A 27,301-nucleotide genomic window follows, 5' to 3' on the forward strand; every position below is an offset into this window, starting at 1 on the left:
GGGCTGGCCAAGGTGGGGCTTGGGCTGCCCCACCCTCCCCGCCTAGGAACCAGGTGACCTTGGGGGGGTATCTCTCCTCTTTCTGCGTTCTTTGTGACCCCACGCACCACCTCCTCAATCCTAAGGCCCCAAGTGTCGGCAGCTGGTGCGGCCACCCCAGGGCCAGCCCTCCCGGGGCCCCACCTATGGCCTCCCCAGCTCCTGGGGGTGGGGGGGCGGGACGCAGGGATGTGCAGATCTGACCTCAGGTGTCCTCAGGGCTACAGACAGAGCAAGGGCTTTCCTTGGGCTCAGGTCACTTGGCAGCTCCCGCCAGGGGAGGGCAGGGTAGCCCCGTGCTTAGGTGGTGATGGGGCAGGGGTGCCCTCTGTTTGCCAGGCTGGCACTGTGTGAAGACCCCGCGGGTGCGCCTGGCCAGCCACCTGCTTCCTCTAGGGGTGAGGTGGCTGTGGAGCCGGGTGCGCAGTCTCACTCCCCCCCCCTCCCCCCGCACCTTGAAGAGCTCAGAAGCCGTATCCTTGCTGCCCCACTGGAAGCTGAGGCCAAGAAAGGGCTGTAGTGACGTTTCACTTTGTCCCCGTGGTCCCCAAGGGGCCCGGGCCCCTTGCCTCCAAATCCTGGGCCTGGTAGAGACTCTCTGGAAGCCTGGCCATAATGCGGAGTCTGGAAAGTGCCCAAGCCAGAGGGCAGCGAGGGGAATTGGGGCCTGGAGAGGGGCAGTGACACCCTGGGGTCATTCAGGCCCCAAGGCTGCCGATGTGCAGTGTACTGGACGTGTCTCCTGCCTCCACCTCCGCACAGTGCTGCCGAGCCAGGCCGTGGCCCGCGGGTGGGGGGCAGGCCTCAGGAGGGGGAAGCAGGGGTCTGAGGTTCGGCGGCGGCCGAGGCTGCTGCTGCCCGGCTGGCTGGCTGGGGGCGTGGCAGGGAGCCCAGCTCTGGCCCTGGGTGTCTGGGATGAGCTGGCACGTCTTCAGTGCTCCACGGGCATGGTCTCTCACTCCAGCTGTCCCCCGGGGCCAAGGTCATGGTACGCCCAATGTCGGGGGGCGGGGGACTGAAGCGCGTGGAGGTGTGTGGGCGTCAGCTGGCCCAGAGGCATCCCACGTGCACTTGGGAAGGCCTGGGCCGATGGGGCAGGCAGCCTGTGCCCCCCTGTGCCCTCTGCCCAGCGTCCCCTGCTGTGGCTGCAGCACCCCCGTGCCGGACATGTGGAGCGAGACATACCCACCCTTGACCTCAGCTTCCCTTCCACCCAGGGGGCAGGGGTGGGGGCGATGCCCCCCAGGGTCTCGGGGGAGATTCTGGGGGTGGGGACAGATCTGCCTTGGGCTAGGGAGCCTGTCCTGGTCTCCGGGGCCGTGGGACTGGTTTGCAGGAAGGCCGGCCCAGGATGCGTTTCTCCTCCCAAGCCTCTGTTTCCCCTTCTGTGAAATGAGGCCAAACGGCCCTGGATGAGAAAAGGGCCAGGTGCCCAGAATGGGCCCGACTCAGCTCAGCTCCCCCGGAGGCCAGCTCCGGGGGCTCTCGGCACCCGGGAAGGAAAGAGGTCATTTCTGCCCTGACTTTGTTTATTTTCTGCAAGCGGGCAGGGAGGCCCCTGGCAAGGCTCTCACCCCTTGAGTCCCATGATTAACCGGAAGCTTCTGGAAGCGTGCGGCTACGGGTGGCCTCTGGTGGTGGCAGGCCCTTCAGGGAAGGAGTGGGGCCCCCAGCGGGGCCAGGGCCCTGACACCGAGCTTGGTGACCTGCACGGAGTTGCACAGATCGCGGAAACAGCAGTAGACGGCGCGGGTGCTCCCCATGCTGTCGGGGTCGGTGGCAAAGCAGGAGTTGGAGCAGGACCGGGTCACCAGGGGCATCTGGTTGAAGGGGTACTCTGCCAGGGCGGGCAGGTGTCAGCGCCTGCTCCGCCACGGCCCGGTGCCCTCCCCGGCTGCCCCGACCTCCACGCCCTTGACCCTGCGGCCCCCAAAGTGATGGCTGGGCCTGGAAGCCGTCCGTGCTCCTGTCCCAGCCCTGAGGTGGGAGCCTGGGGCCCCGGGGCCGATGCCGCCCTCGTGCGGCACCACAGAGGCAGGCCGTGGGGGCTCCGCCTCGGGGCCCCACCCCCAGTCCTGAGGGCCTTCTGGGGGAAGGTGACCACTGCGGCCCCCCCGGCCCGTTGTGGGCCAGACTCACCGGCCTCCATCAGCACCACCGTGGTCATACAGGCCGTGGCCTCCGGCTTGCAGCGAGTAACGTTCTTGCATAAATGAATGGCCGTGGGCTGCTCGCATGTAAAGCATCTGAAGGCCTCACCTGGGCGAGGGATGGGGCAGACGTCGTCGTCTGGCCTCGAGACCCATCTTGGAGGAGGCCGCGTATGGTCTAACCCCTGGGCCGTACCCCACGTGCCCCCTGGCGTGTCTCCCTCGCCACCCCTGTTGGGGGACGCGGCCCGCCTCGCCGCGACCCTGCAAGGCCCGGGGCTCCAACCCGTGGACTGGAACGCTGCATTCCTCTGTTGTGCCTTGGTTTTCCCGCCTGGAGAGTAGGGCTTCGAAGCCCGTCCCGAGCGAAGGCTCTAGGATCCAGGAGGCTCATTTAGGGGGAGGGGGAGGAGCCCAGTGGGGGGTGTCAGAGGCCCCCCTCCCCGCAGAGGAGGCATCCACTCACCAGCGTGCAGGCAGGAGGCTGCAAGCAGCAGCAGAAGCTGGAGCAGAGCCCCGCACCGGGCCATCCGCCCCATCTGCCGTGCTCGGCAGCGGGGAGCGGCCGCCTCTGCGGGCACTTATACCCTGCCCTCTCTGTGGTTCCTGCCAGGTGGTGGCGGGAGCGTGTGAGTCAGCAGGGTGGTGCGGGACAGGGCGGAGGTGGGAGGCGGCACGGCGGGTGGGCGGGCCAATCATTCACAGGCCGTGGGGACCGGGACCCCTCTTCGCTCTAGCCACCTGGTGCTGGCCCACAAGCACCACACAGGTGCTGAGCCCCCTGTGGCCCAGACTCAGGTGTATGTCACGCCCAACCAGGGCCAAGGCCAGCGTCCTTCACACCCAGGTGTCCCTCTCCCTGGCGTAGGTGCCCACCAGACCAGAGGTCCGGAGGGAGTGGGGAGTCAGGCCGCGTGCAGAGGAGGGTGAGTGCCTGCCTGGTAAGGTGTAGGGACCGTGTCAGGTCGGATGGTCTGGGCCCCCCAGGCTCCTCCCAGGCTGATGGGTGTGGGGCTCCAGAGAGGGCCCTCAATCGCTGCCAGCCCCTTCCCTGCAAATGACCTTTAGACCTAGCCTGGGCTTCCCTCAGTTTTAGGCCCCAGACAGCAGGGCTCTGCCCACCCCTCAGCGCCCCCGCCCCCCCTTGGCCTGCCAGCCTCCTTCACTGCCCACTCCCCACCGCAAATCTTCCCGTACCCACACCTTTGCCTGTGCTCGGCCTCTCGGCGGGCACCCTCTCTGGTCTCCCAATCCCAGCCCCACATCTTCCACATGCTCTAAGGCCCACTGAGCTGCCTCGTCCATAGGTCTTCCTGGTGTTCCAGCCTCTCTGGTTTCTCAGTCCTCTGAGGACCTAATGGATGGATGGACAGGTGGAGGGATGGGTGAATAGATGGCTGGGTAGACAGGTGGGTGGGTGGGTGGATGTGTAGATGGTTGAGTGAGTGGATGGATGGATGGATGGATGGATGTGTAGACAGATGAGTGGATGGACAGGTGGATGGATGGATGAGTAGATGGGTGGGTAGATGGATGGGTGGATGTGTAGACGGATGAGTGGATGGACAGGTGGATGGATGGATGAGTAGATGGGTGGGTAGATGGATGGGTGGATGTGTAGATGGATGAGTGAATGGGCAGGTGGATGGATGGGTGAGTAGATGGGAGGGTAGATGGATGGATGGGTGGATGTGTAGACGGATGTGTGAATGGGCAGGTAGATGGATGGATGAGTAGATGGGTGGGTAGATGGATGGATGGGTGGATGTGTAGACGGATGTGTGAATGGGCAGGTAGGTGGATGGATGAGTAGATGGGTGGGTAGATGGATGGGTGGGTGGATGTGTAGACGGATTAGTGAATGGGTGAAGGGGGTGGGTGATGTTTGAAGGAGTGGATGGGTAGAAGGCAGTGCGTGAGTGGAGGGAGGGCGATGGGGGGAGGCAGGAGGTGAGTAGATGGGGGGGTACCCGGCAGATGAAGGAGTGTGAATGTGTAGCAGGCAGAGTGGTGGAGGGTGGGTGAGCCCTACTGTAGGGTATGGAGTCACATCCCAGTCTCCAGAAGGGACAGCATGCTGGGAGGAGCTTTGCCTGGCACTCAGGAGGCCTGGGTTTTGGTCTTGGATTTGCTGCTGACTCCGTGTGTGGCCTTGGGGTGACTCCCTTGCCCCGCTGGACTTTGCATTCCTGTTTGTAGGATGGGCCCAAGGACCCAGGGCAGTTTCGAGGGCAGGCGTGAGCTGGCCTTGTGGACCGAGGAAACAAAGGGAGGGCGTTACTTGGGAAGGAAGAGACCACGGTTGCTGCAAACCATCAATTGGGCCACACTTGGCAGGTGCAGGCACAGGCAGCAGCAGGGGCAGCCCTTCCCCAGGGCTTGGTCCACAGTCGCGCCCAGGATGTTGCGAGAGGAGCCGGGGAGTGTCTGGTGTGGAGCCTGGCAGCCTGAGTGGGTCCCGGCTCCACCTGCGTGACCATAAGCCCCTCTGACCCCCTTTCTTTCAGCTGTAAACCAGGCGGAGCGTCGTCGGCCGCGAGGGCAGCCGTAAAGACGAGGGAGTGGTGGTGGATGTGGCATGGCAGAGCCCCTGCCCAGGCAGGGAAAGCCTGGGAGGTGTGGACGGCAGAGAGGGTGCTCTGCCGCCCGCAGAGGCGGGAGAGGGAGGAGGGGCACAGCCAGGACAGGGGCGCACAGCTTTCCCGTGTTTGGCTGGAAGGCTGTGTGTGTGTGTGTGTGTGTGTGTGTGTATCGAGTCTCAGCCCAGGCTGTAAGTCTCAAGTCCCCACCACTCTCCTCGCTTTTGTGAGACACGCGAGAAAAGCCAGGTGAGGGGTGTGTTGAATGGATGTGGACAGCGCCTCCTTCGTGACCAAGTCTGAGCTCAGAGTTAACCCCCAAAGGGAGACCGTTCTTGACCTCCGAGTTCCCTGCTGTTCCTGGAGTCTGCCTGGGCTCTCTGGAGGGTGGTGGTCATGCTACGTGGCCAGTCTGTGCTGGCCACTTGGGTGGGGCTTGCTGGGCTGTGGGCGTCCTGTCCCCCAGGAGCTGGCTCAGGACCACAGAGCCCCTGAGACTGCACATCATGTCACAAGAAGCAGAGGTCTGGGGGTCCTGGGGTCCTGGGGATCTGGGGCCTTCAGGCCCTGCGTCTCCTCTCTCAGAGGCGCGGGGTGTCCTTCACCCCCGGACAGAACTGCTTCAGGTCCTGGCTGCTGCCGTCCCCCATCCAAGAGCAGGAAGCCCCGGGAGGGGTGATGGCTGCTTGTGAGGGCTCTCTGGGCTCGGGGCCACGGGCCCGCGGGGAGCGCGCTGGCACACTAGATGGGGGCCTTCCCGGCCCCATCTCAGCGTGGCGGAACGCTGGTGCCGTGTCCCCTCCCAGGACTGAGCCAGCTCACCAGGGGCCCAGGAGAGGCCGGGGGAACGGGGTGACTGAGGGCCCTCCCCTCCCCTTCTCACCTCCCTCAGGTGGCCCTGGGGGCAAGTCAGCACTGGGCGGGGGGGAGGGTGCTGGGGCCTGCCTTCCTCAGGCACGGGGCCCTTGCCATGTGTGCCCCAGGACCGCACGTGTGCGCACAAACGTGTGTGTGTACGTGAGAGCATCGAGTCCCAACACAGGTGCAGGCCTGGGGGTCCCTGGGGCCAGAGGCCTGCCGGACAGGTGACTCCTGGGAAGATGTCTGGAGGATTCTGGGCTGGCCCGAGGCCGCGGTGGAATGAAGGTCCCCTCCGCGTTGGAGTTGGGCCACCCCGGGCACCCAGGGAGCGGGGCCTGGCGAGCCCGGAGAAGGCAGAACGTGCCTGGTGGCCCTCTCCGCCACCCAACATAGGGGACCGTGTCAGCACGGGCAGGGAAGGGCCCTGCCCGGGGGCCAGGTGAGCGGGCGGTGGGGGCTTCGTGGACGGATCCCCGATCCCAGGTTACTCTTCCTGCCCGGGGCTTCCTTCCGCCTGGCCTGCCCTCCTCTACCCAACCAATGTCTCGGTCATCCAAAGCCTGGCCTTGAGGGCCCCTCCTCCGAGAAGCCACCGGTGACCCGGCCCTGGCAGGCAGGTGCTGCCCTGCCTGCGGGGTCCCCCTCTCTGCCCCAGCCCAGTCAGGCCTCCTCCCCCACAGGGTTTGCGTGGGTGTCACAGGCCTAGTGACCGTCCTCGCTTACCACGTCATGGGACGTGGAGAGGAGGCCCCTAGAGACAGCCCAGAGGCGACCGGGAGGGGAGGGGAGGGGCTGGGGAGGGACCGCGGGGGACACAGGACGAGGCTGACGGAGCCGGAGACGCAGCTGTAGGCCCCCCGGCCCCCCGTGGGCAGGGCACCCAAAAGCAGACACAGGACGCTTGGTGCAGGGGTGGTGCTTCTTCAAGAGCGGTTGGGGCTGGCTTGCAGGGGTGTGTGGGGGGGAAGGGCTCTAGGGTCCAAAGCTCCAGAGCAGGAGGAGCGCCAGCACGAAGGCCAGGCTGCGGCGGCCGTCCAGGGCGGGCGCCCCGCCCACGTTGCACAGCTCGTTGTTACAGCAGGACACGGGCCGCGTCTGGCCGATGCCGTCCACGTCCGAGGGCACGCACTTGCTGGAGCAGGACTTGGTCACCGTGGAGTCCCCCAGGAAGGGGTACACTGTGGGCCACGTTGGGGGCCCGGTCAGCTCCCGAACCCCAGGGCCCCCAGGCCTGGCCCCGTGACCCCGGGGTGGTGGTGGGGGTGGGGGTCACTGCTGCACCTCAGTCCCCCTCCTCTTTCCTTCCGCCACCGTGGGGGTCCTACGTGCCAGGGACGCAGCGGCTGACACGGGGATTCCCGGCTGGATGAGGCAGTTCCTCTCCAGGTGCCTCGAGCAAGGCTGAAGGCGCGTTTCCGTTAAAGGAAAGAGGGGAGCAGGGGCGGGGGGGGGCGGCGAAGGGCTTCCACCAAAAGCCCTTTTTGCAAAACGGCTGGGGCCGTGGCTGCGCGCTGTGCACGGGGCCCCCACAGCTGGCCAGGGGTGACACCCGGGAGGCAGCTCTGACCCTGGGACCCCAGCCCTGCCCCGCCCAGCCCCCGCTGACCTATCTCCAAGGAGTAGAGTGTGGTCTTGCACATGGTTTCGTTGACACCGCAGGTGGCGATGGTGACGCAGCTGGACACACTGGTGGGCTCGTGACAGGTGTAGCATCTCAGGGCCCCCACTGGGTGAGAAGCGGCACAGGACGCGTCAGGCAGGCCCTGCGCCTCCCCAGCCCTCTGTCCTGGAGGCCCGGGTTTGAGGGGGATGACGCCCCCCGGGGGGTGCCCGCCCACCGAAACTCTGGGAGGATTCAGGAGGTTTGGGCAGGAGGTTGGGGACAAGGTGCACTCCCAGGGGAGGCGGGCCGAGGTGGGGACCGGGCAGCTCTGGAGGCGTTGAGGGGGGGCCTGCAGGGTCAGGGAGGGCCTTGGTGCGGCCGGACACCCCCTCGGGGTCCTCATCAGCAGAGAGCAGCACCCGACCGAGGGGTGCAGTGGGGCCTCGGGAACAAGTGAGGAGGGGTGCGGGCTGCGTGCATCCACAGGCATCGGCTTAGCAGAGGCGGGGAGAGCCATGGCCCCAGAGGCCAGGCAGGTCAGGCCAGGGGGGCCCCCGGGTGTGCTGCCCTCCCCTCCTCTGCTGGGTCCCGTCCCACCGCAGGAGCCCAGCTGGGCCTGGCCGCCCAGCCCAGTGAGGCCGCAGGGCCCTCTCCCCCACCGTGTGGCCCTGTGTCTTCAGGTTGACCTCAGTTTCCCCTCCGCCCAGCTCCTTTCCTGGTTGGGTGTGGGGGCCCCGAGGGGCTGGGGTGTCTCCCCTAGCTGGTCTCTCCGACCTCCCAGAGCCTTCCTGGTCTTCCCAAGACGCCTCCCAAGGCCCGCCTCCACCGTGGCCCCGGAACCAGGGAGCACGATTCTGACGGTGCCCTCTGCGGCCCGAGGCCCCCAGTGACAGGCAGGTCCCCAGCTGGCACCCGGGGCCTCTGCTGCCGCCCCAGCCCACCCAGCCAGTCCCAGCCCTGGGCGCAGGCCCTTTGGTACTGCACCCACCTCTCCCTCGCTTGGGCTGAGGGCCCTGCCCTTCCCCCTGCACTCACCCCCCTCCCCGCCCCGCCTCGCCTCTGCTCGGGCCCCTCTGCCCGCACCCCTCACCGAGCTCGCCGCTGCAGGCCGCCAGCACCAGCACCAGCAGCACCGGCCGTGCCCCCCTCATGGTCCAGTCCTCACGCCGCAGCCACTGCTCCCTCACCCTCGGCCTGCCCGCGGGGACAGCAGACACCGGCGCAGCCACCCGACCGGTCAGCCGAGCAGATTAGTGCGATTGGGTTTCCTGTGGGCGGCTGGGGCGTGGAGACCCACCCCCCGCCCCCTGGGGCCCCTCCCGCCTCCACCCGACACCCCACTCCTCCCGCCCTCCCTGTCCCCTTCCCCACTCCTGTGCCTCCCACAGCCTGGGGCCCCTCCCTACCCCTGATGACCCCTCCCTGCCGTTTGGGGGCCTCACCTCCCTGTGACTCCCTTACCTGGGCCCCCTATCTTCTCCTTCCTCCCCCGTTCCTGCCTCTGCCTGGCACCCTTTCCGCCTTGGGTCCCCATGCCTATCTCCAGGGCCGAGTCCGGGTCTAGGGGCTCTGGGTTCCAATGCTACCAGGGTGCCCCGGGACGCCCCCTCGTGGGGCACAGTGATGGGGGCGGACTGCCGCCTGGACAACCAGCCACAGTGTACTCGGAGGCTTAAGGGGACAAAGACAGGAAGGTGCCGGGTCAACAGAAAGGGCCTGGACGGAGGTTGGAGGTGGGAAAGGGCCAGGGTCGCCTTGGGGACGCTAATCCCGGTGTCCACGGGAGGGGCGGGCACACCTTGATCTCTAATGGGGCCAAAGGGTCTGCCCCTCGGGCAGGGCTCACGGGGCCCCAGCGCAGGTCAGGAAGTTGATGGGAAGGGCCTTGCCCAAGGCTGGGACAGGACTCGAGTGTGGCTCCAGCCACTGCTCCTCCCGTATACTCACATGCACACATGCGTGCCAGACACATGCACACGCACACACTCGTGTGCACTCTCGCACGTGCACACATGCACTCACAAACCCGCACACGCGTGCACACTCAATACACAGTGCACACTCACGTGCACACACACGCACACACTCGTGTGCACTCTCGCACGCGCACACATGCACTCACAAACCTGCACACGCGTGCACACTCACACACAGTGCACACTCACGTGCACACGCACTCGTGTGCACTCTCGCACGCGCACACATGCGCTCACAAACCCGCACACGCGTGCACGCTCACATACACAGTGCACACTCACGTGCACACACGCGTGCCAGACACACACTCGTGTGCACCCTCGCGCACACACACATGCACTCACAAACCCGCACACGTGCACACTCACATGCACCGTGCACACTCACATGCCCACACTCGTGTGCACTCTCGCGCGCACACACATGCACACTCAGAAGCCCGCACACACGTGCAAACTTGCACACATATGCATACGTGCAAACTCACGCGCGTGCGCACGTGCACACGTGCACCCCCGAGGGTGCCCGCACGTCAGGCTCCACAGGATGTACTCCGCCTGGGACCCCGTCACACCCTCCACCAAGCCCACAGCAGCTACGGGAACGCTGGGGTGGGGTGGGGAGGGTTGCCGACAGGTTCCTCGGCCTCTTGCCAGGCGGTCGAGGCCGTGGTGCCCAGACTCACCGGGGCCACGCTGCAACCCCACCCACCTCGTCCGTCTTCTCCCACAGGGTCCAAACCTTGGTCCCTCCTAGGCTCTGCCCCTGCTCTTCTTCCTACCGCCAGAGACGCCTCTCCCTCCCCTCCCCTCCCCCCTGCTCTCCTGTGGTTGAAATTCTGTCTGGGGACTCCCCCCACCCCCACCCCACCGCCTTTCTATGGTCTCTGGACCTTCCTTTGAGATCGGCTCCAGGGAGCTGGAGGCGCTTGTGTGTCCCTGGCGGCGACTGGCGGGGCCTGAGGACGAGGCGCGCGGTGACCCTTAGCACCGGGCGCGTGTGGGCCACTTCACCTGCTGGGTCGTAGCGTCCTCGCTGCGGCCCTCCAGGCACACGCCACCACCGCCTGTACTCGGGACACAGGGTCGGGGGCTCCCGGCCTTGGCGGGAGCTGCCCTGGGCGGGTCACCTAGCGTGGGCGGGGGAAGCGGAGACGGCGACCGGGCTTGTCTGATTTGACACTTCACCACACCGCACAGCTGCAGCTCGGCGCTGATGCTGGATGTGGCTAACCGGATTAGACACCGGCCGCACACACCCTAGGCTCCTCCTGGTCTAGCCCGGTTCCTTTGCTGCAGCCACACCAGCCCAACCCCTCGGCCCCCGAGGGCCCCGCCTGTGCTCTCCCTCCCGAACACACCCGTGGCCCCCGGTATTCGCTCCTCCCACGGTTTCCGCCTGATCCCTGGGCAGCCGGGCTGAAGCCGGCTGCGAAGTGTCAGCTGTCCACCTAGGTCGGGGAGGGATGTGACCCGGGCAGGCTCTGGGTGGGCTCTGTCTAGGATGCCAGCCGAGAGGCCTCCAGCCACCCCTCCGTTCTACCAGGAGCCTCCAGGTCAGGGCCCGGTGTGTGACCGGGGTCAGGGTTCTGGGCGTGACCAGCGTCAGGGCTCAGGGTGTGACCAGAGTTGGGGCTCAGAGCGTGACCGGGGTCAGGGTGAGCGTGTGACCGGAGTCAGGGCCCCTCTGCTGTTGCCCCATCTGCGGCATGGCCTCCCCTCCGGCCTGCCTGCGGGTGACCTCCTCTGGGCAGTGTCTTCGGGCCCCAGGAAGGCAGAGGGGTGTCCTGGCCCAGGCTCCCGCTCAGCGGTTCCCCTGTAAGCCGATGTTTCTGCACCGTGAAGGGAGCGCACAGGGTGCAGTTCTCCCCAAGGCAGGCCCGGAACCCTCGGTGCCGTGCCCCTCCTGAGGCCCCCTGGGGAGGTGCCCTGACGCGTGGGCACACGTGTGCTGGTAGGCACCAGCACGCGTCCACGCCGCGGCGGGGACCTTCCACTGCAGCCACACCCTGTGGGTCGTGTGCTCGGAGGCACAGAGCTGGGAACCTTCGTGTCCCCCCCACGCCACGGGGCTCCTTGTCCCCCCAGTCAGGCTCTCTTCTCCCCGCTCTCCGTCACCACTGACCCTTCCAGGAGATTCGTAGGAGGGCAGAGCTGGCAAATGGCCACTGTCCATTGCAGGCATTGGTGAATGACCCATCCGCTCGCCGACGAAAACCGTTAGACGTGAGTTGTACCTCCAGACTCAGAACCCCTGCCCGGGAAGCCTGAAGGTCTTATCGGGTGCTTACCCAGCCCTCGGCGGGCCCCCACGTTGGGGCACCTGCCTTAAACCAACCACGGGAGGCGGTGGCTCTGTGGGGGCGGGCACTCCCTCCCGTCCGCAGGCTTCTGGGTGACATTTCAGGGGCCAGCATTCAGCAACTTTCTTGGGGCATCTTAGAGTTTCATGCACGCGGCCGACTTGCCCCGGGGAGCACCCTGCACGACTTGCGCACGGGGCTGGCTTCCAGCCTTTCCCTCTCCTCCCGCTTCTGTTTCTCCCCTGCATTTAAAGTGCCACTTGCTTTTACGTTGTCCCTTTCTTTTTTTGTTTTAAATTTTAAAACTTTTTAAAAATCTTTATTTTTGAGAGACAGAGAGAGACAGAGGGCAAGCGGGGGACGGGCAGAGAGAGAGGGAGACACAGAATCCGAAGCAGGCTCCAGGCTCCGAGCTGTCAGCACAGAGCCCGACGCAGAGCTGGATCCCATGAACCGCGAGATCATGACCTGAGCTGAAGTCGGACGCTTGACTGACTGAGCCGCCCAGGAGCCCCTCGTGTCGTTCTGTTTAGATATGTGTGGAATCATGACTCTTTCTCAGTCTGGATTTTCAGTCTTGGTTCGATTTCAGAAATCCTCCTTCTCTTGTTAATTTGTAAGAGCTTTTAACGCACGTGCTTCTGATGGCACACGATTCACCCACTGCAAGCGTTTTCGGTGTGCTCCCAGATTTGTGCAACCGCCCCCCGTCAGTGTAAGACTTTCCTCACCTCAAAAAGGGACCCACCCGCCTCCTGGCCTACTCGCGGGCTGGCCTGCTGTGGGCATTTTGTGGAAATGGACTCACAGAGGAGGTGGTCTTTTGCATCCGGCCTCTTTCCCTCAGCCTGAAGCCCTGGGGCCCGTCCCCGCCTTGGCGGTGCCTCTGGAAACATCCCCGCGCCTGGAGAGTCCAGTCTGTCTGTCCCCTCGTCCGCTGAGGCGCTGGGCGCGGCTTCCCCGTCTGGCTCTTGTGACGACGCTGCCGTGAGCGCGGTGTGAACGTGTGAGTGTTCATCTCTCCGGGTGTGTGCCCCGGGGATGGAGTTGCGGGGCGTGTCGTGACCGCGTGTAACTGCTCGAAGAACGCGTCTTGATTTTCTATGCTGAGCCGTCTATCGTGTGAACAATCGCTCTTTTGACATTTCAAGCTCGGGTTCAGTGGGACCGCCTCTCGATAGGAGGGGAGCGGAGGCCGGGAGCCAGTGTGGTTTTCTCCCGCGGGGTCAGCTTCCCCACCTCCGGCCTGTGACCGCCGTGGTGGCCACGGTCAGTCCCGCCTGGGGGCTCGTAGGGGCCTCTCCCGTGTGCCGAGGGCCCTCCTTGCGCCTCCGTGTGGGGTCGCTCGCTCTGCTAGGACGCCGTCGCCGCGCTGCACCGGCTTTTCCACGTCTTCTCGAGAACGTGGGAGAACGTGGCCGGGGTAGGAACAAGGAAAGGGCCGGGCGGTGAGCCCGGGGGGAGGTAGGGGGACCGTGCTCCACTTTGCGGCCCGAGGCTGGTGGGAGCCATGATTAAAAGTGTGCCAGTGTGTGTGTCTGTGTGCGTGCGTGTGTATGGGTGTGTGTGCACGTGGGGGTGTGGGTTAGTGTGCGCGTGTGCACCTGTGGTGGGGGCTGATTCCAGCCTGACCCTCTCACCCGGCTGCTCTGTCCCTTCCATCCTCTCCCCTGCTTCCCCCAAAGTCCCCGCCCCCTGCCAAGGGCCCCTCCCCCTTCCTCAGACCCACGCAGTGCCACCCTTGGGTCCCCTGACCCCCCTGCGCGGGCGGGATGCTCCTGGAGCGCCCCCGGCCCCGGTGCCCCATCTCAGCTGCGGGGGGAACAGGGTCTGCCTGGGGGCCAGGGCGCGGCATGGGCTCTGTGAGCAGGGGCAGCGGCTGCGGGTGGAGGGGCGCTCAGTCCTGGTTGCAGAGGCTGAACTGGCAGCAGACGATGGACACGTGGGGGCCGAGGCCCAGGGTAGAGATGTCGGGGCAGCTGGTCTGGCACGACTTGGTCACCATAGGCAGGTCGATGAGGCTTAAGGGGACCCCTGGGATGGACGGAAGGCTCCCTGAGCCTCTGCACTGCGCGCCCCCTGCCCCACCGGCCACCAGCGCAGCCCCCCTCCCTCGGGCCCTCTCCGGGGCTGAGGCCAGGGGGTGCTCCCCCCGCCCTGCTCCTGACTTGCTGGGAGCCTGGACCAGCTCCGCCCCCTCTGAGCCTGGCTCTCTTCTGGGCAAAGGGGCCACGGCTGGCCCACCCCACACGCGCCCCACTCACGGGTGGCGATGGTGACGCAGTAGTTGGAGTTCCGTGGGCATCTGAATGCACGGGTGCACCCTCCGAAGTCCTTGCACTGGTGACACATCAAGGCTTGGGCTGCGGCCACGGGCGGAGGGACAGGTGGATGGACAGACGGGGACACAGGTGTGGGCAAGTCCTGCCTAATAGCACCCGCTACTCCCACCCGGTGCCCCACCGTCATTCTCGGGGCCCTAGCCCCGCATCCTGGGGTGCCGACCCCTCAAGACCTCCCAGATGGGGGGGTGGGGGAAGGTCGCCATGTACGAAGCCTCAGCCCAGGGCCGGGCAAGGTCCCAAGGCTCCAGCCTGTGGGACCGCGCTCTTCACGGGAAGCGGGGGCCAGGCCTGGGACCACGACTGGACGGGTGCTACGACTGGAGGCCGCTCTTCTGAGTCCCCCAGCCAGGAGAGCGCTGGCCCGGGGTGGGGGCAGGATGGGGTCCTCTGGGCTTGCTCTGTGACATCCCAGGGGAGCGGAGCAGGGCCACACCCTGAGGGAGTTGAGAGTTGGGGAGTTTGGGATGGAGGGAAAGTGGTGAGGGCTCCCCAAGACACGACCGTGCCCATTTTCACCTCGGGGGGGGGGGCCTGAGCAGGCCCCCTTAGGCCCACCGGCACCTTAGTTCAGGTGGCTAAAGTGACGGGGCCTTGCCGGCCTCCGTGGGGAGTGGGGACCAAGGGTGTCAGGTGTGCTGGGCAGTGAAGGGCCGGAGGGAGGTGGGAGGGAGGCCAGCACGGCTCTGTTCCGTGTCCCGTTCTGTGAGGACATCACAGATTCTTCTGGAACACTGAGTTCACTCCATAAATGTCTGCCCTCTGCCCTCCCACGTGGGCACTGCTCGGGGCCCCACAGCCGCTCTGTCTGCCTGGCTGTCTGTCCTTCTGTCCCCCTCCTCCCCACACTTCCCGTCCCCCCCTTCCCCGCCTGTCCTTCTCTGGTTCCTGAGCTTCTGTGCAGGAGGTCGAGCCACGCGCCGGGCCCTGCCCTGGCTGCCCGCTCGTCTGGGCACAAACGCAGGGCCAGCGGGGCGAGCCGCAAGGCCCGCACTGCCCCCACTCGCCGAGTGCAGGCTCGGAGCCCCAGGACGCTCGCACCAGAGTACAGGACAACACGCTCACCGCCCCCCTCACTCCCTGGTCAGCCCTTCTGGCCTCGCCCCCCCACCCCCACCCCCAATCGCCCTGGCTCTGCCCCGGGTCGGCACACTTTCAGGCCCGGGTCCTTGACCGTGATGGTGCACGGCACACTTGAGCCAAACCACATACGCACGGGCACTCGCACGCACACCTGGGCAGGGGGTCCCGGCCCCCTCCCGGCCTCACCCTCTGCTCCCTCTGCGGCGCCCTCCCAGAGCCACAGAGCCGGAGGTGGAGACAGGACGTGTCCACCGTGGCGGTGGTCTAGTCAGCCTAGACTCGCCCGCCAGCCCCACAGAGCAATCCGAGACCCCACATGTGACCAGGAGAGGTGACGGTTCCCGTCACAAAGCCCAGCAAAGCTGCTTGAAGCCACCCTCACATCAGGCCTGAGGACGGCGTGGTACGTTGCATACGCCGCCACCTAGTGGACAGACAGGGGAGTGTCACCCGGCAGACCCGGGCAGTCTGGGTCTCCAGGGCGTCAGCGAGAGAGAAGCAGTTCCTGCCTCCTGCTCTCCTCTGCTCACCCCCCGCCCCCAGATGCCTCCCTGCGCTGCCCATGCTGTGCCTTCTGCTCTCCGGGCAAAACAGGCCCAGCTCATTTGCCACTCCGCTAGGGAGGCCTCCTGCGGTTCCGGGCAGAGTTGATGGCTCCTCACCTGACATGCCCAGCACGATCTGCTGACGCCTCTGCCCCAGCCTGTGATGGGGTCCCTGCCCCCACGTGGTCTCACTCAGGGCTGGCTCCCCATCCCCGCTGCCTCCGACGTGATGGACACGGGCGGGGCATTTTGCCCACTCTTCCGACCCAGAGCATCCCTCACATAGCACCCCTCCTCTGTACCTAGTGGGACTGAGGAGAACTTTGTGGAGGGAGGGAAAGAAGGAAAAAGGAAAGGAAAGGAAGGAAGGAAGGAAGGAAGGGAGGAAAGGAGGGAGGAAGGAGGGAAGGAGGGAAGAAAGAGAGGAGGGAAGGAAGGAAGGAAGGAAGGAGGGAAGAAAGGGGGGAGGAAAGGAAGGAAGGAGGGAAGGAAGGAAGGAAGGAAGGAGGGAGGAAGGAAGGAGGGAAGGACAGAAGAAAGGGAGGAGGGAAGGAAGGAAGGGAGGGAGGAAAGGAGGGAGGGAAGAAAGGGGGGAGGGAAGGAAGGAAGGAAGAAGGGAGGAAGGAAGAATGGAGGAAGGGAGGGAGGAAGGAAGGAGGGAAGGAGGGAAGAAAGGGAGGAGGGAAGGAGGGAAGGAAGGAAAGAAGGAAGGGAGGGAGGGAGGGAGGAAGGAGGGAAGAAAGGGAGGAGGGAAAGAAGGAAGGAAGGAGGGGAGGAAGGAAGGAAGGAGGGAAGGAAGGGAGGAAGGAAGGAGGGAAGGGAGAGAGGGAGGAAGGAAGGGAGGGAGGAAAAAGGAAGGAAGGAAGGGAGGGAGGAAGGAGGGAAGGAAGGGAGGGAGGAAGGAAGGAAGGAAGGAAGGAAGGGAGAGAGGGAGGAAAGAAGGAAGGGAGGAAGGAGGGAAGGGAGGGAGGAAGGAAGGAAGGAAGGAGGGAAGGGAGAGAGGGAGGGAGGGAGGGAGGAGGGAAGGAAAGCAGGAGGGAAGGAAGGAAGGAAGGGAGGAAGGAGGGAAGGAAGAAGGAGGGAAGGGAGGAAGGAGGGAAGGAAGGGAGGGAGGGAGAGAGGGAGGGAAGACAGAAGGAAGAAAGGAGGAAAGGGGAGAAGGAAGGGAGGAGGGAAGGAAGGGAGGAAGGGAAGAAGGAAGGGAGGAAGGGAAGAAGGAAGGGAGGGAGAAAGGAAGGAGGGAGGAAAGAAGGAAGTGAGGGAGGGAGGGAGGAAGGAAGGACGGGAGGAAGGAAGGAGGGAAGAGCGGGAGGAGGCAAGGAGGGAAGGGAGGAAGGAAGGAAGGAAGGAAGGTGAAGGGAGGGAGGGAGGGAGGAAGGAGTGAATGAAGGAAGGAGGGAAGGAAGGAAGGAGGGGAGAAAGGAAAGAAAGAAGGGAGGGAGGAAGGAGGGAAGGGAGGAAGGAGGGAAGGAAGGGAGGAAGGGAGAGAGGGAGGGAAGACAGAAAGAAGGAAGGAGTGAAGGGGAGAAGGAAGGGAGGAGGGAAGGAAGGGAGGAAGGGAAGAAGGAAGGGAGGAAGGGAAGAAGGAAGGGAGGGAGAAAGGAAGGAGGGAGGAAGGAAGTGAGGGAGGGAGGGAGGAAGGAGGGAATGAAGGAAGGAGGGAAGGAAGGAAGGAAGGTGAAAGGAGGGAGGGAGGAAGGAAGGAAGGAGGGAGGAAGGAAGGAAGTGAGGGAGGGAGGGAGGGAGGGAGGTAGGAAGGAAGGAGGGGAGGAGGGATGGAGGGAAGGGAGGAAGGAGGCAAGGAGGGAAGGAAGGAAGGAAGGAAGGAAGGAAGGAAGGAAGGTGAAGGGAGGGAGGGAGGGAGGAAGGAGGGAATGAAGGAAGGAGGGAAGGAAGGAAGGAAGGTGAAAGGAGGGAGGGAGGAAGGAAGGAAGGAGGGAGGAAGGAAGGAAGTGAGGGAGGGAGGGAGGGAGGTAGGAAGGAAGGAGGGGAGGAGGGATGGAGGGAAGGGAGGAAGGAGGCAAGGAGGGAAGGAAGGAAGGAAGGGAGGAAGGAGGGAGGAAGGAAGGGAGGGAGGGAGGGAGGGAGGAAGGAAGGAGGGGAGGAAGGAAGGAGGGAAGGGAAGAAGGAGGCAAGGAGGGAAGGAAGGAAGGAAGGAAGGAAGGTGAAGGGAGGGAGGGAGGAAGGAAGGAGGGAATGAAGGAAGGAAGGAAGGAAGGAGGGGAGAAAGGAAAGAAGGAAGGGAGGGAGGAAGGAAGGAGGAAAGGAAGGAAGGAGGCAAGGAGGGAAGGAAGGAAGAAAGGAAGGTGAAGGGAGGGAGGGAGGAAGGAAAGAAGGAGGAAGGAAGGAGGGAGGGAGGGAAGGGAGGGAGGAAGGAGGGGAGGAAGGAAGGGGGAAGGGAGGGCGGAGGGAGGGGGAAGGGTGGCTAAGGGTGCAGGCTGCCGGGGGCCGGCGTCGGTCGTCTCCCGATCGGTGCCGGTGCCGCAGGCAGGACACCTCCCACTCTGCCCCTGTTGGCTCTAAACCGGGACTGGCGTGCGGACTGGGGGGAGTGCACTTCCCAGGGGTAGCAGGGAGAGGGCGCCGACGATGATGTGGCCTGTGGGGCTCCTGTGACCCACTGGACCTGGGCTAAGCCAGGGGAGGGAGGAGGGGCCTGTGGGTGGCCCCTCCCAGATGCCACATGACACCCCCCCCCACCCCGTGACCTAGTCCCGGCGGTGACAAAGACTTTCCCCGTGTTGAGCTCAGGTCCCCAAACCCCTGTCCGTCGGCACTGGTGACCCAGGAGCAGTTCTTAGGGGTCATCGTGAGACCCGGGCCCCGAGCCTCACATACGTTCCCCGCCGGACAGAGGGCTTGCACAGGGCCCGGGCACGGTCGGGAGGGTCCCAGCAGTTGGAGACACTGGCAGACCCCAGAGGGCGGTGGGTGGAGCCCTATGCCCATGCCAGGGGCTGTCCGGACACTCCCTCTGTCCATCTCATTTAGGGCCATGGCCGCGAGGAGGGTGCCAGCCCAGATGTGGAAACAGAGGCCTGGCCAGGTGAGGGCTGGGGGCCGGGGGCCGGTCGGGGTTGGGTCAGGGGCCCAGCAGGGTTCGTTCGGGCATCTGGGTGGGTGAGCGGAGGTGCCATCCACCTCGGGCGGGAGGAAAGATGATGAGGCCGGGTGCGCGCGGCCCCATTTGAGGGAGATGTCCCCAAGGAGCCCTGAGGCAGGCATCCGGTCCGAAGGGCCTGGAGCCGACCAGCCGGGGCCAGCGGTGGCGGAGGTGGGCACAGCCGAGTGCGGAAATGGCCCGAGTGAGGTGACTGGACCCAGGTGGAAGCCAGAGCGAGGGAGCAGAGGCCGGGGTCCCAGCAGGAGGGACTTAGGAGGGGGCCCCGAGAGGGTGGGCCGGCCAGGGAGGAGGGCCGTCAGACTCAGTGTGGGGGGATCGCTGCTGAGTTGGAGAGGCCTGTGGGGGAGGTCGGCGGGGGAGGGGTGTCGAGCCGGGGCAGGGCACAGAGAGGCGGGCAGTTCTTACAGGGCACAAGGACAGCGCCCGGGGCTCGGCTGATGGGCCTGTGGGTCCAGGAAGGGGCCGGGGGAACTACCGGGTGCTGCCCACGGGCAGAGGGTAGGAGCTGGCTGGTGGGGCGGGGCCAGTGCCCCAGAAAAGGGGGTCAAGGGGGCAGGAACCGGGGTCCTCCGAGGTAGGAAGCCACGGCCCGGGGCTCGGTGGTGGCTGAGGCTGGGGGACCGGCTTAGAGCAATGGTGGGGGGTGGAGGCGGCACCCGGGACTCACCCAGCTGCAGGCTCAGGGCGGCAGCCAGCAGGAGCCCGAGGAGCAGCCGCATGGTGTCCCGGAGAGAGGCTGGTGCCCCGGGCAGCCAGGCTGCGATCTTATACCTGCCGCTCCCACCCTGCACCAGCCGGGCTCCGCCGTCTGACTCGCCTGCCAGCTGACTCAGCCACGGAGCCAGGCTGGGGCCCACGCGGCGCTGGGCCACCCGGCCCCCAGGCTGGAGGGCGAGCCCAGTTTACCGCATAAACCCTTCCCTGTCCACCAGGTAGGATAATCCGGGTCGTAGGGCGGGGATCACGCCAGCCCACCCAGCAAGGAGGCACAGGCAGCACGCGGCCTCTCGTGTCCCGCGGGAGGGTCACCCCTCCCCCTAGACACGCCGAGGAAGCCGAGGCGGGCCCGGCCGGAGCCCTGACCAGCGCTGCCCCCGGGGTGTCAGGTGACCAGCTTCCCTCCGAAGGGCCGGAGTATGTGCCTCCTCAGCCGGCCGCCTGTCCGGTGGGCCTCTGTCCACGAGTGGCAGCTGGGAGCCGCCCGCCTGGCTAGAGTGCTGAGGGCTCGCGTTCGCTGCCGTGGTCACGCCTCAGGGCCCAAGACCTGCGGCTGTTTTCCCCCGCGGTGGGGGGAGAGCAGAAAGGTATTTGAAAGGGTCCCGTGATGGGTGACACCCGACAGCAGCCAGACATGCCAGGGTGACCCACGAGCCACACCGCTCTGCTAAGAGCTGTCGGGGCTGGGGCACCACGGGGGCAGTGCAGGTGGCTGTCCGTGGGGAGCCGGCCCCACCGTCCGGGGATCCCCGTGCGTCTGCTCTGGCTCCCGAGTGGCTTCTGTCCACCCCTCTAGCTGGTGGGCTCCTTAGGGCTGGGGGTTGGAGGGCTGGAGAAGGAGCCAGAAGACTGGGGTGCTAGGTGGGTTCCTGGGGTCCCGCCTCCCCCCACCAGCGTTCTCTGGGGGCCCCTCTCAAAGGGTGGGCTGGGTGAGTTGGTGGGCCCGCCTCCTTCCCGTCCTGCTTGGTCCCCTCCCGCGGGTCGTCCCCTTGCCTGCGCCCGTCCGGGCTCCGACGTCGACTGGATGAGCCAGGGCGAACAGGAGTCTGGGACAGACAGAGCCGGCGTCACCAGCCATGCCAGACCCAAAAGGTGGACCTGAGCTCAGACCAAGGTGGCCGGTGAGGACAGAGAGCAGGGCAGACACATTTATTCACCCATTTATTCACTCCGTGAGATACGGAGCGGACCCCTCAGGTGCAGAGTGTAAGCAGAGGAGGGAGCTCCGGGGTGAAGGCGGATGCTTGTGCCGGTCAGGGTCAGGGTCAGGGTCCAGGTCAGGGCTAGGAGTCAGCATTAGCGTCCGACAGGGACACGGCCCGGGGAAGTGTGACGAAGGGAAGGGAGGCCGCCCGTCAGTCCATCCGTCTGTCCGTCTGAGGCCTCCTGTGTGCCGGTCACTTACACCCACAGCCTCGTTAACCCCCACGAGGCCTCAGCTCGGCGGGGACGGTCGTTCCCATTTTATCAGTGAGACAACGGAGGCTCCGAGATGTGAACGGGGAACTCCCGGCAAGTTCAGTGGTGGGGGCTAACAAAACGCAGAGAGGGCGCGAGGCAGAAAGAGGCCTCTCCCTTTCTTTGTACCCTTTCCAGAGGTTTAGAAGCAAGAACAACATACACGCTCGTGGAACAAACCAGCCGCTGTAAAGGGGATGACGACGCGGTTGGTGCCGCCCCCTGCCCCCCGCCCAGCAGGGCACCTCAGCCCTGGTCGCACTCCTTCCTGACGCCTTCTCTCCGCGCAGGGCCGGCGTCTCTAGGGGGGGCGCCCACAGCCCCAGCTTCTCAGCTGTGCCCCAGGACAAGGCACAAAACAGCCACAGGAGGGGGCACAGCACAGCCAGCACGAGGGACCCCCAGGCCGCTTTGAGACGCCACAAAGACCTCTGAGGAGCCCGAGCATCTATTCACATCCAGGGGGTGCTCGATTCTGTCGGAAGGATCCTGGAGTCACGTTGGCGCCCCTGCGCTCTCCCCGTCGGCGACACCAGCCCACGGCCCGGGACACAGACGGCGGGCCGGTCGCCCTGCCGCTGGTCCTCACGGCTTCTCAGATCTCTGGTTCCACTTTTCTCCTGCGAAGCTTTCCTGACCCTAAGCTCTTGTAATTACTTCACAGGCTAAGATTGTTTTCCGTTTACAAACCCACCTCCTGGGCTTCGCCCTCTCAAGCTCCCAGCTGCTGGGAGAAGACAGTGCGCAGTGGGGCAGGCCTGTGGGGGTCGGGCGAGGTGGCCAGCCAGCCTACCGGGCGGGCTGCCACATCATTGCTCCGTGCCTCAGTTTCCTCACCTGCAAAGGGGGCACGATAATGGCTTCCACCTTGCAGGGTGGTCGTGGAGTGCTCAGAGCCACGACCACAGGGAAACCAGACAGATGTGGGTTACCATATGCTCGTTGGCGACATCCCCACTGGCATTTCCCACTGGGGGCCTGGCCCAGTATTGGTTGAGGGCCTTCCGGGGGCTCTGTGCTGGGTTTCAGAGACATCCGGGCCAGGCAGAGCCCTGTCTGTGGGGGTGGAGGGGGTGGCACGGTCCTGGGGGACCTGGTGCAATGTTGTGGGTGTTGGCCTTGGACCAGGTCACGGTGGAGCACGGGCAGAGGGGTGCAGAGGGCAGGTGTGGGCACCCCCTTACCATGGCAAGCCCAGCTCGCTGGATCCCTGCTCGCAGTGACCCCGGAGCCCACAGGGGGACACGCGAGGCTCTAACTTCATCCCCCCTGTGATGGAGGAGGGAGGACTGATCCCGTGCCCCTCCCAGCTCTGGCCTACGATGCCAGCTGGCCCAGGACGAAGGTCTTACACAAGCGATTTAACGACGGCTCCCAAGCCTCTCCCACTGAGTCAGGAGGTCAAGGCTGGCTAGGGCTGGAGGCCCATGTCCACCCCTTCCACATCCAGAGGCCTGTGCTGGCCGTCCAGCCAGCTCTGTGGGGGCAGTGCTGTCACTTCCAGGAGGCTGACCACTCCCGGGGGTTCGTTGGATCTGTGGGAGCTCAGGGCGGGGGTCTGGCTTACTCCCAGCCTCCCCAGGGAAGGGCTCACACAGGATCGGTCCTCGGGGGGAGGAGACACCCAAGTCTCCTGTGGGGGCTGAGCTCTTGACCTCACACTCCTTGGGGTACAGCTCCTTCCTGCCTCTTGGCCCAGGATGAGACCCATCTTCCCAGACCTTCTGGGAGGTCCAACCAGGTCGGCCTGAGGACCCCTACCCGGGCTGGCCCAGGCTCTCCTAGGGTATCCTGATCCCTTGAGATCTGGAATCACAGCTTGGAGCTCTCCAGGCTGAATCTCTAGCACAGGCTCCCCGATCAGGGCCATGTTTCGGGGCAAGGGCTTCTGAGTCCCGGGGACTGTCCTACCACATTCCGAGTCCCGGGGACTGTCCCACCACACAGGCATTTGTTGTAATGCTGCCAACTTGAGCCCAGCCAGCTTTGAAGGGACTCCTGGGCCCCTCCAGAGATGCTGAGCTGGGGACACTGGTTAGGTAAGGACGCTCAGGCCCTGTGTGACCTGGGCCACAATGTCACATGTCCAGTCTGACTTCACTGGAAGGAAGGCCAGTGTTTCCTGGGCCACCCTTATCCAGGATTGTTGTTGCTGGGTGACTCGTTTCCTAAACCAGGCCAGGGATGGGGTTCACCTAGGCTGGGTACCCTTTAAATAATGCCAATTCTTGGGCCCCCGAGAGTCCCCAATACCCCACTGGGTTGGGGGCACCTGGAGACCATTCCCCAAATCAAGGAGGGAGCTCTTTGGCCGGGGGAGGACTTCTCTTTCTCTCCTTGAGCAGAGTCAGAGGGTGAAGGGTCCCATGGAGACCCTCAGGCTGGTGGGCTCAGCCTCTGGGCCGGGGCCGGCTCACCCGCTCTCATTCAGCCAGGCCCGCGGGCCAGAGCAGGTGGGGACCAGCCACGAGTGGGTGTGGACAGTGGTGCTTTGGATTGGAAGGTGCAGAGGGACTTCCGGGATTCTGGAGGGAGCCTGGTCATCTGAATCTCAGACCCTGCCTCCTCCAGCCTCTGTCCCCAGACCTCCTCTTTCTCTTCTTAGGAACATGCCGCCCACCCCCTGCCCCGCCCCAGTCACCCCTCCACCCCAGGCCAACCCACTCCATGAGGGGGCAGGCAGGGCTGAAAGACCAAGCTGTTTGGCCCCACCTTCTCCCTGCCAAAAATAGCCCCCGGTCAGCTCTCAGGCTCCACCAAATATAGCCTGCCTGCCCTGCCCCCAAGTGCCTGCAGTGTCAGGCCAGGGTGGGGCATGCGGCAGGTCAAGGGTTTGGCCTGGCAAGAAGGGGAAGAACCTCTCACCAGGCTTCTGGGGCTGGGGGCCTCAGGGCTCTCTTCAGGACGGGCCCGCCCCCTCCCCCGCCCAGGGCCTCCCGGAGACACAGGACTTCCCTGCACTACTACCTGGGACGGCTGACAGGGACAAAGGCCTTCCTCACATGCCCACAGAGACAGCCCCCGTGCGCCTCCAGAAAGCCCTTCTTCCTAGGGTGCCCCCCACCCATCCTGGGTCCCTCCTGTCCCCCACCCCTCCACACCCTTACTGGGCAGACTGCGGCAGCTGCCAGGAAGGTGGGCCAAGTCTCCCCTCAAATCAGTGTTCTTCAGCCAACTGAGAACCCCAACTGAGCAGCACACTTTGCCAGACACCCCCCTCCTTGGGCAGAGGAGGGGCGAGCTCTCCCACCAAGGCCAGACAACTTTGGGAGGGCTGGTCCCACATCAACCTTTTGAGAATCAAAGTCCTGGTCTGGGAGGAGGCCCCGGGCCGCGAGCCCACCCCCCCCCCCACCCCGAGTCCTGAAGCTGACGGTCCTGGGTGTGGCTGGGGGAGGGCGAGAGGTGGGTGGGGGACGCAGGGTGAAAAGGTAGGGCTGTGCCTCTCAGAACCCGGTCCTTGAGTGGGTCTTGGTGGGGGGCAGGGATTTAGAGCAGACCCCAGACAGTAGCCAGGAGGATGGGGGCCAGGGCCAGGGCCCCGGCACGGCGAGGCCAGCGCTATTGCAGAGGTCATGCTGGCAGCAAGATGTGGTGGAGGCGTGTTTGGAGTAACCGTCGTACACGGTCTCGAAGCAGCTGGGCACACACGACTTGCTCACCTTCATCCTGGTCGGTGTGTAGTCTGCACGGGGGAGCTGGGCTAGGACCCCACTTGGCCCGACTCTGACATGCAGGGCCTTTCGGGCAGGCTCTCCCTCAGCCAGGTGCTCCCAGAAAGAACCCCAGGGCAGGTGGGGCCTCCCTCCTCAGTCCCCCCCCCACCCCCCCGCCGCTCCTAGGAGCAGGCAGAACACCCCCTCCTGCTCCCCGGGGGCACCCCAGTGACTCACAAGTGCGTGTGGTCATGCAGTAGGTGACCATGGCCGGGCAGCGCATGGGATTGAAGCAGTTCTCGCCGTTGTAGGCGCACACGTGGCAGTCCAGAGCCTGGGCTGGGGGCCGGGGGATGGGGTGGGAGCTGGATGGGGGTCGCACAACGGGGGGGGGGGGAGGCCCCTCCTCCAGCCCGGCAGGCCCCAGGTCCCATCCCCTCCCCCCGGCACAGCTGGAGGCAGAGGTGGTTTTTAGGAAGCCTGGCCTCCCTCCCCACTCCCAGCCGTCCTGCCCCCAACAAGGGTCTGTCCATCCGTCTGTTCTCCATCCGTCTTACCCAGAGGGAGGCCCACCAGGGCCACAAGGAACAGGGTGAGCAGGGGCGCCATGGATGGAGGCGAGAGGACAGAGTGGCAGTGGGGAGTTGAATGGCAGCTGGTCCTTGATTTCAACTCAGGCTGGGTCAGGGGCGGGGCACAGAGCGGGTCAGACAGCCCCCTGCCCTCCCCGGCTCCTGGTTTACTGGAGGCACTGCGGCCCTGCACAGAGGAGGACAAAAGAAGGTGGTCACCCAAGGGGACCCGGGCAGGGGTGCTGGTGGGAAAGTTTCCTGAAGAAGGGGACACAAAAAGAGAAGGAGGCGGGGGGCGGGGGGGGACAGTCCAAGTGGAGAGACTGGTGTCTACAAACAGATCTGTCTTGCGGTTGAAGGGGTGGTGCGGGGAGGAGGGTTCATGCAGGGGCCCCACGGAGCCTGCCACACAGCTCCTCCTCACCGAGGGCCCTGAGTACAGGTGAGCGGCCAGGGCACCACTAGGCCCCAAGGTGGGCCTCTCCTCACTGCTTCCCCTCTGCTTTGCCCCTGGGGTGTCCTTGCGTGGGTCCCCCACTTCCGCTACTTTCAGGGCCGAGGTGGGGGCCGCTCTCCCGGGAAGACCTCCGGAGCCCAGTCTTACTTGGGCTTCAGGTCTGAGTCCTGGCCCGGCGGGAGCTCCTGGCAGGAACAGGCTCTGATCAGCCTGTGGGGAAATGCGCTTGGAGGGTCCACGCGGGCAGGAGACCAGGAGGAACTTCCCGGTCCCTACATGGTGCTCGGGATGGACACGTCCAACCTCTGGCTGGGGGTGGGGGGAGTCTGGACTACGACTTCCCTCCCCTCCCCCTGCGGGGATTCTCGGGGCCCAGCGTCCCGTCCCAGGGGGCCAAGCCTCCGCCCCTCCGGAGAACAGCAAACCAACCCGTCAACCCAGTTCCCAAGAGTCACCCTCAGGGTGCGGAAGGCCGGAGTGAGGACTGGCCTGGCTGCTCCGCTTCCCGCCCCTTGCCCGCGAGCCCCGCCCCGAAGACTGCGGTCCCAAGCAGAGTGGGGGAGGTTTCGGGATAACCTAAACCGTGACCTTCAGCACGCTGAGCCTCCGCTGCGCCCAGGACTCACCCGCGGCCGCTCGCCAGCTCTTCCCTGGGTCTGAAGGCGCGACCGGACGGGCGCCCCGCAGGGACCACGCCAGAATGCCCCTCCGCGGCCTCCAGAAGCTGCCAGCCAGGCCTGACGCCGCCGCAGGAGGCCCCGCCCCAGACCGCCCCCGGCCTGCTTTGGACCGGCCCCAGCCCCGCCCCGGTCCGCCCCCGGCTTGCTTTGGACCGGCCCCAGCCCCGCCCCGGCCCGCCCCCGGCCGGCTTTGGAACCTTCCGACTCCGCCCCAACTCTATTTCATCTAGGCCCCGCCCCGGCTCCGCCCATCTCCCCTCCCCCGCGCCCTAGGTCCGCCCAGGCTCCGCCTATCTCCTTTCCTGCCCCGCCTTAGCCCCGCCTCGGTCCCGCCCTCAGCCCCGCCCAGTCCCGACCCCGCCCTAGGCCCGCCGCCTCTCCGCCCAGGCTCCGTCCAAGGTCCTGTCCAGCTTCGTCCCTCCCGCCGCCTCCGGGTTCCTCTTTCCCCGTGGACTCGAACCCCACCCAGCCCTGGCATCGCGGAGAGCCAGCCACTCCCAGACATGTATGCTGTCCCCCAGTGACATCCACGCGATCCCCTCAGATGCACGCGCACCGCTCAGGGACTATCTCCATGGGATCTGGCCGCTGTCATCCACCCAAATCTTGGGTTTCTCCCTGCTTCTGCCAGCTTGTCTTCACCTGCTCACCCCCGCCATCACCGGGCCCCTCATTCCTTGAGCCCAGTTCAACAGAGCTGCTGCGTGGAACAACGCCCCCCCCCCCCCCGCCCCAGGCGCGCAGTGACCCCTGGACCCGGCTCCCTATTCAGTCTGCCTGCGTTCCCACCTGGCCCTGCCTTCCCTGTTGACTGACTTCTGCGTTTTACCTAGCATTTCTGGGCTTCCGTCCCCACACCTGGTCCCATCTAGAAAAGTGAAAAATCAAGCCTTGAAAGGATCCCATTATTTCACGGACCCCTCCCACCATAATAATATCAGTATTAAATAATTGTGTGTGTTTTTTTTTTTAATATACAACTTTCTCAACATTTAGTTTTCTTCTGTTTTGGGCAAAATTTAGGATTTTCATGAGCCCTAAACTTTTCATTTTTTTCTTTAATTTTTGTTCTGTTTTGTTTTCGTGTTTATTTATTTTGAGATAGAGAGAGACAGAGCACGAGCAGGGGAGGTGCAGAGGAGAAGGAGACAGAGAA

The 27,301-nt window shown here is 65.1% G+C and overlaps 3 protein-coding genes and 1 long non-coding RNA gene across 6 annotated transcripts; 1 reads left to right on the forward strand and 3 right to left on the reverse strand.

The window, feature by feature from the left end:
• Positions 1–6,544: 6,544 nt before the first annotated feature.
• LOC122235122 (ly6/PLAUR domain-containing protein 2-like) lies at positions 6,545–8,470 on the reverse strand. Its single transcript, XM_042973576.1, has 3 exons — positions 8,323–8,470; positions 7,236–7,355; positions 6,545–6,807 (listed from the first exon to the last, which is right to left on the reverse strand). Exons 1-3 carry the CDS (start codon positions 8,381–8,383, stop codon positions 6,602–6,604), a joined length of 387 nt encoding a protein of 128 aa, XP_042829510.1. The 5' UTR covers positions 8,384–8,470; the 3' UTR covers positions 6,545–6,601.
• Positions 8,471–13,231: 4,761 nt separating this feature from the next.
• LOC122235036 (secreted Ly-6/uPAR domain-containing protein 2-like) lies at positions 13,232–19,363 on the reverse strand. 3 transcript variants are annotated; one of them, XM_042973374.1, is made up of 3 exons: positions 19,273–19,363; positions 13,776–13,874; positions 13,232–13,545 (listed from the first exon to the last, which is right to left on the reverse strand). In XM_042973374.1, the coding sequence occupies exons 1-3, from the start codon at positions 19,322–19,324 to the stop codon at positions 13,409–13,411; spliced, it is 288 nt and encodes a 95-aa protein (XP_042829308.1). In that variant the 5' UTR covers positions 19,325–19,363; the 3' UTR covers positions 13,232–13,408. The 3 variants fall into 3 exon arrangements, with proteins under 3 accessions (XP_042829308.1, XP_042829307.1, XP_042829306.1); XM_042973373.1 differs by lacking the exon at positions 19,273–19,363 and adding an exon at positions 15,599–15,617; XM_042973372.1 differs by lacking the exon at positions 19,273–19,363 and having other exon boundaries at positions 13,776–14,605.
• On the forward strand, positions 17,963–21,441 carry LOC122235037. Its single transcript, XR_006213120.1, has 2 exons — positions 17,963–18,527; positions 20,919–21,441. It is a non-coding gene; the product is annotated as an uncharacterized LOC122235037 (long non-coding RNA).
• Positions 21,442–23,445: 2,004 nt separating this feature from the next.
• On the reverse strand, positions 23,446–26,207 carry LYNX1 (Ly6/neurotoxin 1). The gene is given in 5 exon segments (XM_042973371.1): positions 23,446–24,322; positions 24,325–24,465; positions 24,674–24,775; positions 24,994–25,195; positions 26,092–26,207. Coding segments are annotated over 4 exon segments (348 nt in total). The 5' UTR covers positions 25,046–25,195; positions 26,092–26,207; the 3' UTR covers positions 23,446–24,269.
• Between the last annotated feature and the right edge of the window lie 1,094 nt (positions 26,208–27,301).

Source organism: Panthera tigris, chromosome F2 (assembly GCF_018350195.1).
Source record: "Panthera tigris isolate Pti1 chromosome F2, P.tigris_Pti1_mat1.1, whole genome shotgun sequence".
NCBI classification, from domain to species: domain Eukaryota; kingdom Metazoa; phylum Chordata; class Mammalia; order Carnivora; family Felidae; genus Panthera; species Panthera tigris.

Coding starts and splice junctions, on each gene's coding strand:
- LOC122235122 (XM_042973576.1), bottom strand. CDS start 8,383: ATGAGGGGGGCACGGCCGGTGCTGCTGGTGCTGGTGCTGGCGGCCTGC. Junction 7,356..8,322: donor GGCCTGCAGCGGCGAGCTCG/GTGAGGGGTGCG, acceptor CTTCTCACCCAG/TGGGGGCCCTGAGATGCTAC. Junction 6,808..7,235: donor ACTCTACTCCTTGGAGATAG/GTCAGCGGGGGC, acceptor CGTGGCCCACAG/TGTACCCCTTCCTGGGGGAC.
- LOC122235036 (XM_042973372.1), bottom strand. CDS start 13,980: ATGACGGTGGGGCACCGGGTGGGAGTAGCGGGTGCTATTAGGCAGGAC. Junction 13,546..13,775: donor CTGCGTCACCATCGCCACCC/GTGAGTGGGGCG, acceptor CGTCCATCCCAG/GGGTCCCCTTAAGCCTCATC.